General features: G+C 41.1%; 1 protein-coding gene across 3 annotated transcripts in view; it reads right to left on the bottom strand.

The window, feature by feature from the left end:
* The window catches only part of rhbdl3 (rhomboid, veinlet-like 3 (Drosophila)), a 61,546-nt gene that overhangs the window by 18,521 nt on the left and 26,483 nt on the right, over positions 1 to 16,542 (bottom strand). For all 3 annotated transcript variants that reach the window (XM_044345725.1, XM_044345726.1, XM_044345728.1), the window contains one exon: positions 3,350 to 3,508. In XM_044345725.1, the coding sequence (XP_044201660.1) occupies positions 3,350 to 3,508 (159 nt within the window). The remainder of the gene's footprint in view (positions 1 to 3,349; positions 3,509 to 16,542) is intronic.

Below are 16,542 nucleotides of genomic sequence, written 5' to 3'. Positions count from 1 at the left end.
ACATCATTTCTTTATTCATCTGTCTTGGTGCACAAGAGCATTGCCATGTTGCCACAAAGTTGGAAGCACACTATTGTCTAAACCATGAAAAACAGCATGGGCGTCCACATATTTTTGCCCATGTAGTGTATCACTACCAAAAAAACAACTGAATCAGGCATACACAACTCAAAACAGATACAAATCCATCATAAGCATCCCATAATTTCACCCCACTGTGGAAAAACAGACTGGTTGAATCAGTTTGTGGATATTTTAGGAAGCATAAACCATTTATAAAAGCTCATTTCGACCCAGGATAGTCGCAAGGAAGGCAGCGCTTCAGTGTGATGTATGAGAGAGAGTCAGATAAAGAGAGACAGATGGACAAAAAAAGAAAGAGAAAAGGCGTAGATGAGGAATAAGCAGCAGGGGAAAAAAAAGCTGAGAGCTTATGCAAAGGAAGAGCGACAGAGGTAAAAGGTAAAGAGTGAGAGAGGATGGAGGGAGGGAGGAAGGGGTAAAGAGCGGGAGTGAGCGGTGATTTGAACGCCGCCTGTGACAGAGAAGTGAGCAGGCAATTACTGACAATCACATTGATGGAGGAGCTGCGGTGCAAAGGAGAGATGGTGCAACAAATAAACCCCTCGCAGTTTGTCTCTGTCTGTAATGGCCCACCTCCTCTCCTTTCTATTCTTCCTTCGTTTATTCCCTCCGTGGAGGCAGAAATGTACCAACAGAGACCAGACACCACTGATTAACCTGCTGGAATATTTATATCACTTTCACTCAAGTTCCCATATTGACCTTAATCCTTTGATCTTTATCTTCCAGACCATTAACGTCTGCCCTTTGAAAATCCATTATCTTGTATTTACATGCTTTACATTCCTTTAGATATTCGTATCATATTTATGGGCAACATGGTACATTTTTCACAGAACTATGGCTGCACATGTGCAAGACTCCTTACAGATAACACATGAACATTTAGCCTTTAATACTGACTCAAAAAGAGGTGTTCACTCTACCAAACCTCGGTGTAACCTCTAACCAAAAGTCTTATGATTATTTTTCAATTGATAGTTTAGTTTATAAAATGTCTACAAATGAAAATAGTGAAAATCACATTTTCAAAAACTCCAAGGTTCAAATTGGGGATTTTTTTCTGCCTGACTAACTGTTCAAAACCAAAAGAGAGTCAACATTTACAATTATTTTTAAAATACAAAAGCAGCAAATCCTCACATTTTTGAAGCTGAAAGAAGCAAATGTTTGACATTTTCCCTGTTAACTGACTTCAAGAATTATTATTTTTTATCAAAATAGTCTTTTCAGGACCAGTTCATTCACTATAGGCATGAATATATGTCAATTTGTTTATATTTCAATAAATCCTTTAATAGATTAGTCTGAAAACTGCCAGGAAATAATGTAAATGTCCATTAAACATCTCACAGCCCAAAGTGACGTGCTCAAAAGCTCCTTCAGGGTTTTGGACGGTGTAAAACCCAGATATATGGGAGTAGTAGTTTGAAGGGCACAATGCATCGGCAATGTTTTAAGATAAAGGGGGACATTTTTCTGTATAGTTTTTAATAAAAGGTACAGTTTAAAACAGCTGAAAAACACCAGCATAATGCAAAAAAAAGCCCTATTTTTGTTGAGTTGTTGCAACTACATATTTAATTCAATACTGATAAATCTAGTGACTATTTTCTTGATAAATCAATTAATTGTTTGGTCTATAAAATGTCAAAAAATAGTGAAAACAACATCACATTTCCCCAACTCATTTTGTCCGACCCAACACAGTCCAAAACCCCCAAATATACAGAGTAAGGCAGCATCAGAGAGCTGCATCCAGCAAATGTTTTTTTTTTTTTAGCACATATAAGTTAACTGTTCACATCATTACCATAATCATGAAAACACGTCACATCGATCTTCCATTCTTTCTTGTTTTCTTTCCTGCATGTATTGCTCTCCGTGTTCAGCTTCTGTTGTGGCTGCATCCATGAATACATAAACCATTGTGGAGGGGGCACACACACACAATAGTGACTAAGGAAAAAAAAATGTGAATGTACAAACAGATACTTGCACCCCATTCCTCTCTGTCTCACTTCTAGTAGTGCACCACCGCATACAGTGCGTCGCGTGACATGAATGGACCAATTGGAAACTAACAGCAAAAGGCCCTTTTGACATTTTTCCAAGCTTCCAACAAGCCCATTCCTCACCCACTGTATCACACAATAAACAACTCTGAGGAACAAGAGAGAACGGGAGAGATGGACATACTCACTATCACAGACAACAATGAATTCCCTACAGTCTCTACAGACGCACCCCTCACTCCCACCCACCCCTCAGCCACCCAGTAGTTATTGTTTACCACACAGATACTCCCACACCAAGAGGACGTCACACTGTCGTGGGTCAGCGGTTCGGCCTCCCATGAGGAACAGCAACAAGACAGTGGAAAACAGAAAATGAGAATTTTATGAGGCAGCAAGCGCAGCTGGAGATGCTTGACTGAGACCTTGGACAATCAGCAGCAGGCAGCAGTTTGAAGGAGAAAACTTAAAGTGGAGCAAGGTGAGCGTTAGAGGGGAATTTATCACCAGACAGAGAGTCATTTCCTATTAGAAAGACTCTCCACTCTGTAACTGAGGTGATCTTGGAATATTGCTTCTGAGACTGGATGTAAAAATGGGAAAAAAAAAAAAAAGTTTGATGTGTGACCAAAGTGTAGATAATGGAGACAGTGAGGTTTCCAGCCACACAAGCAGCTCTAGGTTGGTCACTCGCTAAGTTTTAACTATTAGATGGATTGTTATAAAATTGTGTTAACATTCATGATTCCTGACCCCAAATTCTCCTTTGGTGCCTTCATGAGGTTGACATTTTTGGTTTTGAGTGAAATATCTCCAAAACTACTGGATGGATTGCCATGAAATGAAACATTCACACTCCCCTCAGGATGAATTGCAATACCTTTGATGATCCCCTGACTTTTCCTCTTGTGCCAGCATAAATTTAAAAACTTGAATGCGTCAAGTACTTTGGTTTATAACTACATTCCTGCAAAACATTCCCATCAGCCTCAGCTGTACTTTGGGTTAAGTGCTGATTAGCAAACAGTAGCATGCTGTAAGCATTGAGCTCAAAGCGCTACTGTGTCTACGTACAATACAGTCTATGGTACAGCCTCACAGAGCTGACAGCAGAGACTCTTGTTCTCACATGAATTACAGATTGACCAGAGTTTGGGAGATGTAAGTGTGTGGGCAAGAAGTCCCAATAAACTACTGATTTCTGCTTAATATTGACGTCAGCGAGTCCATAAAAGGTTAAAGTATCTCACCAGGTTGACAAAGTCCTGGTAACAGATCTTTCCATCAGCGTTACCATCGGCGAGGGCCAATAGGACTTCTAGTTTGTGGGGGTCAAGCTCAGAGCTGTGGGTCGCCAGCAGGTCCCTGAACCGCTCGGTACTGATGAAGCCCGAATTCTCTGGGTCATACTGCAGTTGAACACACACATAAACAGATCATGCAAAAATGATTAAGACTTTATATCATCTGTCTAACTGAAAGGATATGGATGTGTTGAATAGAATAGACAGGAACACTTCAAGGACATCTCCACTTCAAGCAAACTGAACTAAACGGTCAACAGTATCTTACAAACACAACACACATGCAGTGTATCAAATAAGCACCAGATCCAAAAAAAAACAAAACATGTGAAGTTCATGAGCTGTCAATATCCCCCAGTGCATAATTTTCTGTGCAGCCAAACATCAAAAGCCAAAAAGCCATCAGCAGCAGTTTAGTCATAGTTTGAGCTCCTTATGAAAGAACCCTAATTGCTCGAAAACGGCCCGAGAGGCAGCAGCAACTTTTAACAGCTTTGGATTTCACTTTGAAACGACACTGAGCACCACATTTAACCACAGGCTGTTTTTTATGCATATTCACAGCCAGAACAGAAAAGGCATTCAAATATGGCTTAAAAAAAAAACACCAGAGATATTCTAACAAAACCTAAAATGTAAATTCAAAAGACCTTCAGAGCAGTGATTACTTAAAGCACTGAATGTGAAAAGAGCTTCGCACGTCGTTCTAAAGCTTTGTTACCCCTGACATCATCTTCACACTGAATAGCTGTAGACTTCAAATCTGAAGTGGCAATTTATAATTAAACTGCTACTTATAAATATGAAAAACTATACATTTTGTTTGTGTTTGATGTTGTTAACTTCCAAGAGAGCAATGATAGAGGTTTGCAAAGACACTCATTACTCTGTTTCTAATGGAGTAGACTGGGTTGGAATATACAGTATTTAGGACTTGAAAGTTTGATTTGAACGTCAGGTTGTTTTGTGAGTGCAGGCAGAAGAAAGCTGCTACTTCTACAGTCTCTATGCGTCTGTGTGTGAGTGTACTGTAAATGTAACTGTGTGTGTGTCTTTGAATCCGTATATTTGCAAATGTACGTGTGTGTGAGAGTAACCATGTCCTTCTGTGTAAATACAGTGAATCCATGCATAAAGATGTGACATTCAGACAAAATGAGCCGTCTGCCAGATTCCGACACCCCTGAACCAGAAATAGAATAGTGCCTGTGTACATGCATGCATGAATATATGTGTGTGTGTGTGTGTGTGTGTGTGTGTGTTTGCCATATGCTGGTGTTGGCAGACGCTGAGTAAAGCCAGTCTGGCAGCAGGTGCTCTATGCTCCACCAAATGACAACAGGGAGACGAGGTTTTGGCTCTCCCTCATGTTGTTTTTCACAATGTTACCTAACAGTGATAAGGCAGTTTTTCCCCCTGTTAAGACGACGGTTGTCAGTATATGTTCCACTCAATGTCATCTGAGATCTTACTGTAATAATCAAGTGTATATTCACACTTGGCTGAAAATTGATTTTATGCAGCTTCTGTGGTTGCAGTTAATTAAATGTATGTACTGATTTTTGGCACGTTTAGCTTCCTTAATAAGTGATATGTGAGAGGATTATCTCCATAATCATCCGTGCCTTTGGCCGATAACTCTGTCTGGCAAGCATGCTAATGCAGTATTAGGTACTGTATATTAAGTTTTAAGAGGGGATATGAGATGGAAAGACTCTTCAGGAGTGCACAGATTGCATTATTATACACACGCAGGGTCTCTCAGATGAGGTGAACGTTAGTCTGCGCTGTTGCAGAGGGACACCTGCCTCCACTAACACTTTTATTTACTTGTGTTACTGGAACAAAAAGAAGAAAAACCAGAGAAGGAATATTTCATCACAAGTACCAAAATGTAAAGATGAAGGCTTTGTCTGAAATCACTTGCTATTTACCATCCATGTATTCTGCACTATGTTTAACGTCTGACATTTTATTTAGTGCTCTCAAAAAGAGTCTGTGACATTTACACTACTTTCTGCTAACAATCCCACAATGCAATCCACTGCATTTTATATATGTAAAAATGACAAAGGTGCCACTCTGTAGCTGTCTGTGATGATGCAAAATGATTATTAGATAGATAGATAGATAGATAGATAGATAGATAGATAGATAGATAGATAGATAGATAGATAGATAGATAGATAGATAGATAGATAGATAGATAGATAGATAGATAGATAGATAGATAGATAGATGCCATTTGTGAGAAAGTTGTTAACTTTTTTAACTTTTTTGCCACTTTACATTGACTTCACAGTATGGCTATTTAAACTAGATTCTGTCATGACGTGAGTATGTGACAACTTACATACGTGTACTTGTCTGGTGTGGGAGATGTGGTGTGACTGGATAAGGAAAAAGCAATCATTGATCACAAGTGTAACCAACTGGTCTAAATGTGTTCCATCTGCCTCATGGCTTCAAACAGAAGAAGAGGAGGAGGAAGAAGGTGCAGAAATATTTTCTACATTCCTCTTAATAAAGTACTAGAGAATATATTAACAATTCATCTTTCCAACAATACTCTATAATAAGAAAAAAATAGAAGTTAACTCAAGACTATGATAAAATTTGCACTGCAGAGTCCAACATGCACACAACATTGTGCCCTTGAATGCACACAACACACCAAAACATCTTTGTCTCTCTCTCTCTCTCTCTCACACACACCCTCACACACACTCTTGATGCACAAATGTAAGCAAAGCTCTACTTTACAGAAAGAACTGACCTTCTCCTGCAGTAAATCAGCCAGTTTCTGCCAGGACATTTTGTCATGATGAAGTAACGTCAGCCAAAGCCCGTCTCACCACGCAGTGAGTGAGCGAGACAATATGTTGTGTGTGAGTGTGTGTGAGTGTGAGTGTGTGTGTGTGTGTGTGTGTGTGTGTGAGCCCCTGTCATATTGTTTGTCCCAGACTGTGCAGGGTTATTCCCAACCAGGACTAAAGGATTACAGTCCAATCCAAGACCCTCGCCACACACCTCCCCCATCTCTCTCTCAAACACACACACACACACACACACACACACACACAACACACCCCTAAAACCCCAGTCAGCCCCCTCTCACCCTCCTCGCTCCGCCCCACATAGAACACCCCCTCACCCTACATTCGTGCCCCGCTCTCTCTTGGCTATCACACTTTCTCCCATCACTTTCTCTCTCTAAAGCAAACATGCAAGCTCCCTCACAAGAAAAATAAATAGTTCAATAAATGTGGCTGTTATCTCTCCAACTGTCACTCCCAGACGCAGGCAGCCATACATTATTTTCCTCTCTCACACACACACACACACATACACAAACATTCCCTGGCTCCAGTTTGCAACACCACAGGCTTCATAGTTGAGTGAGCACTCTCTGAAGTCAACAGGCTGGCTGCTGGGGTGGAGCTGCAGAGGGACACACACTCAACAATGGGCCTCTGATGGCAATTTCATGCAAGGTTTACCCAATCCCTTCACTCCAATTAGTGATCATTTCCTACTGAAGAACTGAAAGGTCCACACAGAGAAGGACATTACATGATACAAGAACTCTTCATCCAAACTAAAAATGGCACATTTTAGGATTTAAGATCTCATACAGGGCTGCAACTAACGATTATTTTCCGATTATAGTTTCTGTGCAGAATTCTAATTTCCCAGGGCCAAAGTTGACATATTGAAATTGCTTGTTATTGCTTGATATTTTATTTATTTCTTGGTCTGATATTCAGATATTCAGGTTATTGAGTTTACTCTCACAGAAGTTGAAGAAAAACAGAAAATATTTACAATTAGGAAACTGGAGCCAGTACATTTTAGGCATCATTTTCTCAAAAAATAGTATCAAAATTGTTGCAGGATAACTTGACTGCCTAATTGATAAATCAACTAATTGTCCCAGCTCTACTCAGTTGTTTTGACCATGTTGCCATTATATTTCTATCTTTTATTTATTTGCATTTGTAATAAAATGTTCTAAATGTCAGAGAACTTGTGAGCTCCAAGTGAAAATGTGGTAAAAAACAAAACTGGAGATGCTTATTTTCTGGGTCACAACATAACTGATACTACAGTGCATATAGACTTGGATGAGGGGAGGTTTTGGGTAATGCAGTGCTTACATGCTGGTAAGTATTTAGCTTGTGCATATAAGAATAGATTGTGAATTTAACTTAACTTTTATCCGAGGACGTTTTTATTTTATAACTATGTTATTGTCTGTGCTCCCTGGGGCTTATTTTTGCAAACAGCAAAAAGAGTGTGATGCAAATCCCTCAGATTAAAATAAGCACACAGACACACCACACACACACACACACACACACACACACACACACACACACACATACTGGTGCAGACATAATACCACAAAACATTCACAACCAATAAGCTTTCATACTGAGGGCTTCTCCGTAGCCTGATGTCAGTGCAGAGGAGGAAAACTGCAGAGGGTGGGAGGGTGTGCAGATTGGACACAATGCAAGGCTGTTTGTCTTCATCCTCATTTTCATAAAGCTGAATATTAAGGAACAAGAGGGTAGGCAGTTTGTATGGGTCAGAGAGTTTACAAAGTATTGCAGTTCACAGTTTGTAAAGAGAGCCTGGAGAAATGAAGCAGCCCAGGCAAACAAAATATACAAAAGGCTACAGTGAAAAATATAATCAAAACAACTTAAAATCTGCTGTTTGCAAACAGCAAAAACAACGTGATGCAAACTACAGACTACAGAAACCACCTACGGTTTAACCTGAGATGCCAACAACACAGACTCATACCAAACAACCTACGTCTAGGTTCTACGGTGAAAGGCCACAGAGCTGGAAAGAACCTAGAGAAGGCACAGAACCAGCTAATGAATGAGAATGAGTGAGACAGATCAATTTCATCATTGAAGCTTTGAATAAAGAGGCTGACAGCTTACTCCAGATATTGAAATCACATCTGCCCAGTGCAGTCTTGAAGAAGGTCACTGACTTCATTGAAAAGGCATAATTATCTCAATACGCCAGAAGCAAGGAAAGACAGACATGAAAATTCCAAAACCTAGAGTCACGAGCCAGCGATACTAAGAAAGCAGAAGAACTTATCTGGATGCAAAAGAAAGATAATTCCATACTGGATGAAACATACGACAGATGAGTGAAAAACCTGTCAGACAGGTAACTTACCCAGTCAGAGTAAGATGTCCCAGCCAAAGGATTAAACTTTTACCAATAGTTGACATCATCACAGCAACATAATCAGCTATAAGGAAAAACAACTTAATGGAAACAGAGGCCGAACAGCTCAGGTTGAAGGTATCGGCGGCCCATTCCAATGCAAAGGCACCTCCTTTCAACCTCACCATCCAGGAAAGGAAGGCTGTGACGTCACTGAGCAAGGACCAAAACATCACCAATCTACCAGCTGATAAAGGAAGATGCTCGGTGGTCCTAAACACATCAGACTACCAGGCCAGGGTCACCACACTACTCAGTGACACTAACACATCTGAAACACTGTGGTGAGATCCCACCAGTGGATTCAATAAGAACAAGAAAAGGGTCATAGAATATTTACAAAGGCTACAGAAGAAGAAAACCATCAATCACAAACAATATTATCACTTGTACCCTGGAGAAGCCATCCCATGCATGCATGGGCTCCCCAAGATCTGCAATGAAAGAGCCCCCATAAGGCCCATTATCAGCAGCATCAACTCAGTTACTTACAACATTACCAAACATATCTACTGTCTTAGCCCCCTTGATTGGTAACACTCCTCATCATATTCAAAACTCCATGGACTTTGTGAACATGGTTTGAGGAGGCCCAAGAGAAGGAGCACAAACACCTTCAGGATATACTATACTATAAAGCCGGTCCCCAACTGTACCTTTGGGAAAACAGCCACAAAATCCAGGAAGAACTCCAACACTGCGAGTGGTGAAGAAAAGAAGAATCAATGCAACAACATCATCCCATACGTGTCTGGAATATCTGAGAAACTCATGAGGATTTTCAACAAACACCACATCCCTGTGTTTTTCAAACCCAGAAACACACTAAGACAGAAACTGGTCCTCCCTGAAAGACCGCAGACCCAGACACAAGAAAAGCAATCTAGTGTATGCAGTCCAATGCAGTGAGGAATGCACAGACTTGTATATCTGGGAAACTAAACAACCCATTAAACAAACACATGGCTCAACACAGGAGAGCCAGTTTCTCAGGTCAAGACTCTGCAGTTTACTGACACCTGAAAGATAAGGGACACTCTTTCAAGGACAACAACATGCATATTTTGGATATGGAGGACAGATGTTTTGAAAGAGGAGTGAGGGAGGCTATCTACATCAAAGTAGAGAAACCATCCTTCAACAGAGGAGGAGGTCTATGACACTTTTTATCCCCCACCTATAATGCTGTCCTGTCAACACTTCCCAGGAGACTTAACAACCATTTACATTTGACCTCATGTGACAACTCCAACGACTGTCGTTTACACTTGGCCTCCGGACTCCAATAACTCCAACGACTTTCTTTACAGCACTAACAAACCAATGACTTTGATAACAACCCCGCAGAGCTTAAATACCTGGGGCACCCTGCCAGTTAGTTAGAAATGAAGATGCCCCTTGGGTGAGAGGTGAAATGTCTTCAAGTATCTACATCCAAGTCCAGTTGCCCTCGATTCAATGCTCCTTGGATAACTTAAAATTTGATATTATATCACCTTCAGGGTGACAGACTGAACCTTCATGACCGTCAAAAAAGTAATAACCATCTTGTCCATAGAAGATTTAGTTATGGAGAAAATTGGAAAAATTGTCTGAGTTTCTTACTCTCACATTTGGGCACACCTTCCCATTCACCTGAATAAGAATCTGTTTTAATGTCGTCTTCACAGACCTGAAAACGTGGCTCAAAATGCAGTAATTTTCATGACTCATTCTTTCACCTTACCCATGAATCATATCCACTGGCACAAGCCATTAACCTGCTTCCCTGAGTTACATGCACCCATCAAATCCCTTAAGACTAAGAAAAAGAGGGAGGTTCTGCAGGAGGAGGTTTAAGAGTATTTGATCAACTTCACCGCTGAGTCTCAGCCCTGTCTGATCTCCAGCACTTCCAGTGACCTTTGACATTTGACCCAGACTGGTACGGTTCACTCTCCATGAGCCTTGAACTGCTGTCTGGAACAGTAAGCACATACTAAGTGGAAGAAGTAAGTCAGGGACATGAATGGAGAGAGACCTGAGTTGATTAAGAGAGACAGTGAGTAACTCTATCCTATATCCTGGCCTACTAACAGCAAACTGGTGGCCACACTCAAATCCTCTTACACCTCTTTATCACACTGTATTAAAGAGCTGATGTAGTGAATGCTGACGTGTTGTGTGTGTAGCCAAAAAGTGCTTCAGCAGTGGGACAACATTACACTCTCATGTGCATTTGTTTTAATTCCTTGAAAATCAGCCCCATGTGAAGGAGTTCAAGTATCTTGGGGTCTTGTTCACGAGTGACGGTAAGATGGGGCATGAGGTTGACAGGCGGATCGGTGCAGCATCATCATTAACGTGGGCCTTGTACTAGATCGTTGTGGTGAAGAAGGAGCTGAGCCAGAAGGCAAAGCTCTAAATTCAGTCTACGTTCCAACCGTCACCTATGGTCACAAGCTTTGGGTAGTGACTGAAAGAATGAGATCATGGATACAAGCGGCCAAAATGAGTTTCCCGCGTAAGGTGTCTGTGCTCAGCCTTAGAGAAAGGGTGAGGAGCTCAGAGAGCTGGAGAGAACTCAGAGTAGAGCCACTGTTCCTTCGTGTCGAAAGGAGCCAGCTGAGGTGGTCTGGGCATCTGGTAACCTCCCTCTGGAGGTGTTCCAGGCACGTCCAACTGGTATGAGGCCCCAGGGCAGACCCAGAATGCGCTGGAGAGATTACATATATCTTCTGGTGTGGGAATGCCTTGGGATCCCCCAGGAAGGATGTTTGGGTTACCTACCTCAGTCTGATGCCACCGCGGCCTGGTCCCGGAAAAGCAGCAGGAAGTGGATGGAATGGATATAAATCAGTGCAAAATCTTTTATCTTTTCTACTCTATATCAGTCCAGTGTTACCTTTCAAAAACTAGTGTGCTCCTATGCCAACTTTTTTTGGAAAATACAAGAAAGGGCACAAACAAACAAAAAAAAAAGATCAGTAGCTACACTGGTGATGATACATTTGTATCCAATTTATGCTGCGTATACAGAAAATGGAACCAGATAGCAATACCATTTCAGACAGGATGCACCCTTGGAGCTCTGCAGGAAGCAGCTCACACTGTACCATGTAATCACGAAATGTTGGTATTGAATTGGTATGAATACTTTTGCTGCAAGTTATCCTGTCTGTCACTCTCCAGTCAGTCTTTCACTCTTTGCTGTCTTATACATAGTAAAGAAGAAATGACATGAAGGCAAATTGACAAGGCAGGAAATTGAAGTTTCATCCCCTTTTAAGTGATCTAATTTCACACTGGAAAGTAACACAACTCATGCATGCAGTATGAAGCAGTCATTCAGCACCATAACATGTGTGACCTGCCTCATTTGGATGCAATGACACGCAGGATATCAGCAGGTGGAGCTTTCTCCCATAGTTAGTGTCACTCTCTTCTAGCAGAAATGCTGTGCAAAGTTAAGTTGCAGGTTACCTGGAATGACAGCAAAGGTATGCTGGTGGACAAGGACATAAGCAGTAAACACACTGCATTAACATAAACCTTGGCTGCTGCCTGGGGCGTCAGTAAAGATTTCTAATGCCACACTTTTAAATAATAACACCTCCCAGGCTCATGCAGAATAACAGGCATGACCATGGTTAATCAGCATGGCAACACGCGTGACAGGACTGGCAGAGGGTGCAATAACACGTGTAACCTAAGCAACAGGAGCTCCAATAGCCCTTGAGTTACTGTATGGTCATAATGATAGAGGGGCAGCAGACAAAGGACTGCAGTAGGTGCCCAATTGTATGTGTGAGTAAGTATGTGTGTGGCTCTTTGTGCGCATGCATATACTGTAAGTGGTCGGAGGGAGGAAGTGCCAAAAATAAACCTGCCTTTGAGATGCAGAAGACTTACATTTGTTTGTTATAAACAAGCATCAGAGAGGAGAGCAAACTAACTCAATCTATCAGTCCACAAATGCTTACAGTATATTTCACAACATAGAATATAATATATCCCTATATTGTTATTATTATTATCACAAAATTACATTCCAGGGAAACACAGTCAATATAAATATAAGTCTGATGCTACGAAGCTGTGCTCATCTCAAATATTTACTTTACGCTATGTACTATTTAAAGTATTAAAAATGTATTGTTATAAGACAGATTCTCTGCATACTATTATAGCCCTCTTCAAGTTAAATATAGAGCCTGTCCAGCAGTATAATTACTTACAATTCTCAGTCAGACAGTGTGCACCACTGAGTTGTTGCTGTTATGAAGACTATGCAATAAAAACAGCCTCTACCTGCTCAATCTGCTGACCCACAGACAAAACAAGATATTAGTTTGTCCAGACATTGGTTTATATTCTACAGTGCATCAAACATCTAATTAAAAATACAATAGTGTCCTACAAAAAACCTTGTAGAGAAAAGAAAAAACCTTGTTTTACAGTAAAGGTGGTAAGACTTGAAGATATTAAGGCTCTTTTGGATACTTTCCATATTAGCCAGCTACTCAACTTTCAATTCATTTCTGTACAATTGCAAGCCTCTAATTTAAAGGCTTACTATGAGGTGATTGGGTATACCGCTACGCATAAAATCTGTGATATTGTATGAAGGCAGAGTAGCCAAGACAGACTAATTACCTGTGGCTGACATTAGAACAGCCAATTTGATGAGCTTGCAGGGTCTCCTAATGGCTTTCCTATCGTTTCTTAGTCATATGGGTTCCCCAACTTGATTACAGACTGCAGGCTTTTAGTGAACTCAGAAATACCCTTTTTAACATGCAAAGCATGTCTGGATAAGACTAAAAGTTTAGTAGAACCAACCAAACAGTAGGTATTTGTGACTGTAAGTAATACTATAATTAATAGAAATGCACACGTATGTGTTCCAAATGGGATTAAAAGCACTGATTGGCACATGAAAAATTAAAATCACCCAAAGTACGGAAATAATCCAGTCTGAATGGGGCTTTGGTGCCTTGTGTAGGGCAGGAAAGGGAAACAGTGGCAGGCAATTAAGAGCATGCTTGTTAACCAATTAATCAATTTACACTGATTAGTGAAGAGCTACATTCTGCTTAGGAGGAGGAGGGGAGTTCCACACACACACACACACACACACACACACACACACACACACACACACACTTACATTTAGAACTCAACTACTAGCAAATTAGACTTCTATAGTACTTCACCATAACTACAGTGTTTGCTGTCAAGCAGTGTAAGACTTAGACAGTTCAAACGCCTTAAAAAATGTCTTCTTATGAGCTGCAGTAGAGGCTTCAAAATGATACTTAAACCATGAATATTAAATCATTATACCAATTGATCAACATCCTCAATTACTGATCAACAGTCTAATCTTAATCTTCATGAATAAAAAAGGGCAACAAGGGCTACATGTTCATGGTACACCCACACAGGTGTTCTCACTTTTGCTCGATTAGACCTCTACTCAGAACTGTAGGAGTAGGTGTACACACTGTACTTAATTGACAACTGCTAATTAGGGTCATAATGCTGTATATTTAGATATATGGATACCTTTATTTAGACAGACATTACAATAAAGTCTTTAAAGGTGATCCATTCTTCAGCTTTTATACTATTTTTGCCTGTGGGCATTAAAACAGATTCCTAACATATTGTACATGTTAATACACACACACACACACACACACACACACACGATAAAACCTCATACACAGTTATTCTGCTTCCCTGTGCTTCCTGAACACAGAGCCTGCATATTCCCTTGATACGCGGCAATTAGCAGTTCTAATAAAAAGCCAGCCTCGTTAAAGTGGGAGAAGCTCGTTAGTCTCCCCACTAATTACACTGAAGCACCAGGGAGGACAGGAGAGACCAGGGGCACTTCATTCACTGGCCATCACTCACACACACTTACACACACTCCTACATAGCAGGTACAATGGAAACACACTCACCTTCTCATGTTAATCAAGCTTTTCAGACCGTGGCCTTGACACCAGGGGGGTTTCCTCTGTGAGATCTTTTTCTATCTTTGTCTATTTCTCTCTCTCATACACACAGATACACACACACACACTCTTTTGTCACATTATCTGACACAGCTGAAAGAGTACATTATCAGTGTTATTGGCCACCGTAAGCTGGGAGACGCTATGTGGTTTTGGGGCGTATCATCGGTCCCGATGGCGGGGACTCGACTCAGTCTCATTTAGGAGACTAGTTCAGGTTGAGAGGATCCGACAGCTTGGCTCTGAATGGGAGGGGCAGGGCAGTGATAGAGTGGTGAAAAGTCAGACCCTGTGACTGACAGCTGACATCACCCAGAAGAACAGAGGCTATATTCAGAACTGCCTACTACATACCAACGACAAATAATAGCACGGCTAATGGCATTCCTCCGCTAATGTGTAGCATCCCCTCATACTCCAAAAAAAGAGAGAAGTCATAAATGTGGGTTTTCATGATTTACAAATGTCAAAAATTGATTTTCTAAATGTTATTCACTAGCTTGATGTTGACGGACCGAAAAAGGAGGAACTCAACTATGAGGGCAGTGCAGTTCCCAGACAGTCTACAGTGCACGCATGTGAGTGTTATGACCGTTCCAGCGCTTTGCATTGTGGGACACAGTAGATGAAGTAGACTGGTCAGATGCATACTGTAAAAATTTTTCTGAATCAGTGTGACATCCGGGTATATTTTGCTTTTGTTTGTTTACATGCCGCATTTTGGTCGAATCAGTACATACTGCGAGTATAGTAGGTTAGAGTCAAGCCTGTCGGGTAATCCAACATCAAGAATTGAAATCCTGATGTCAGTGAAGGTGTGTGTGTGAGAGAGAGAGAAACTGTGTCCAAAGTCACTCCTTCGTTCACCTATTCACTATTCCTTCTATAACAGACCCTCAGTTTACTCAACAGTGAACAGTAAATTGAGATTATCATCGTCATCACTGACAGTTGTAGAGATGCACTTAAGTAATTTTCACATCTGTAAAATGCAACTTTGTGGGATTGTTAGCACAAAGTGGTGTACATACCATGAACACCACTTTTTTTCATTCTAATGTAGGATTTTTGAGGGCACTATGTAGAGCATAAATTACACACTTGCAGTTCAGACACTCAAATAAAATGGTGGGGGGTTAATGTAGTGCACTACATAGCTGCTCATGAGTCGTGACGAGTCTCTCCAGTAACGTGCTCGGTGAACATCGGCACAGTGGGTAGAATGGAAGCAAAATATCTCTGGCAGCTGCATTGGAGCTGATTTTGGGGGTAAATAAGTTGTTTCTGTCAATCTGATGAATGTAAGTCCAATACTCACTCTCGTTTAGCTCTGTTTTTGCTCTCTATCAACTCCTGGGGGAAAATATCTGGTTCTTTAGCTGCTAAATGCTCCATTACGTTGACCAGCTAGTCACTAACTGTGTCTGTTGGCCATTTGGTGCTGAGCTGGTTGCAACCGGACATCTAAACACTGAGCTGAAACTCGCTATAAAGCTCCGTAAAGCCGAGGGGACCATAGGGTCGATGAAGGTTCATCACTATAAGCAATGCTTCTGAAATTACTCATTGTGATTTGATACATTATATTAAAAAATATCAATTATAGCCACTTTAACTTTAACATAATTGCCTTTGTGTGAACATGCGTTACCCCTATAGAAATACTTTAAAGGACCAGTGCGTAGGATTTAGTGGCATCTAGTGGTGAGGCTGCAGATTGCAACCAACTTAATACCCCTCCCCCTCCCCTTCCAAGTGTATAGGAGAACCTATGGTGGTTGCGAAAAGCGTGAAAGACCCTCTCTAGAGCCAGGGTTTGGTTTGTCCATTCTGGGCTACTGTAGAAAAATGGTGGTGCAACATGGCGAGCTCAATGGA

This window comes from Thunnus albacares, chromosome 3 (assembly GCF_914725855.1).
Source record: "Thunnus albacares chromosome 3, fThuAlb1.1, whole genome shotgun sequence".
Classification (NCBI taxonomy): Eukaryota; Metazoa; Chordata; class Actinopteri; order Scombriformes; family Scombridae; genus Thunnus; species Thunnus albacares.
This window is presented reverse-complemented; position numbering and strand designations above follow the sequence as displayed.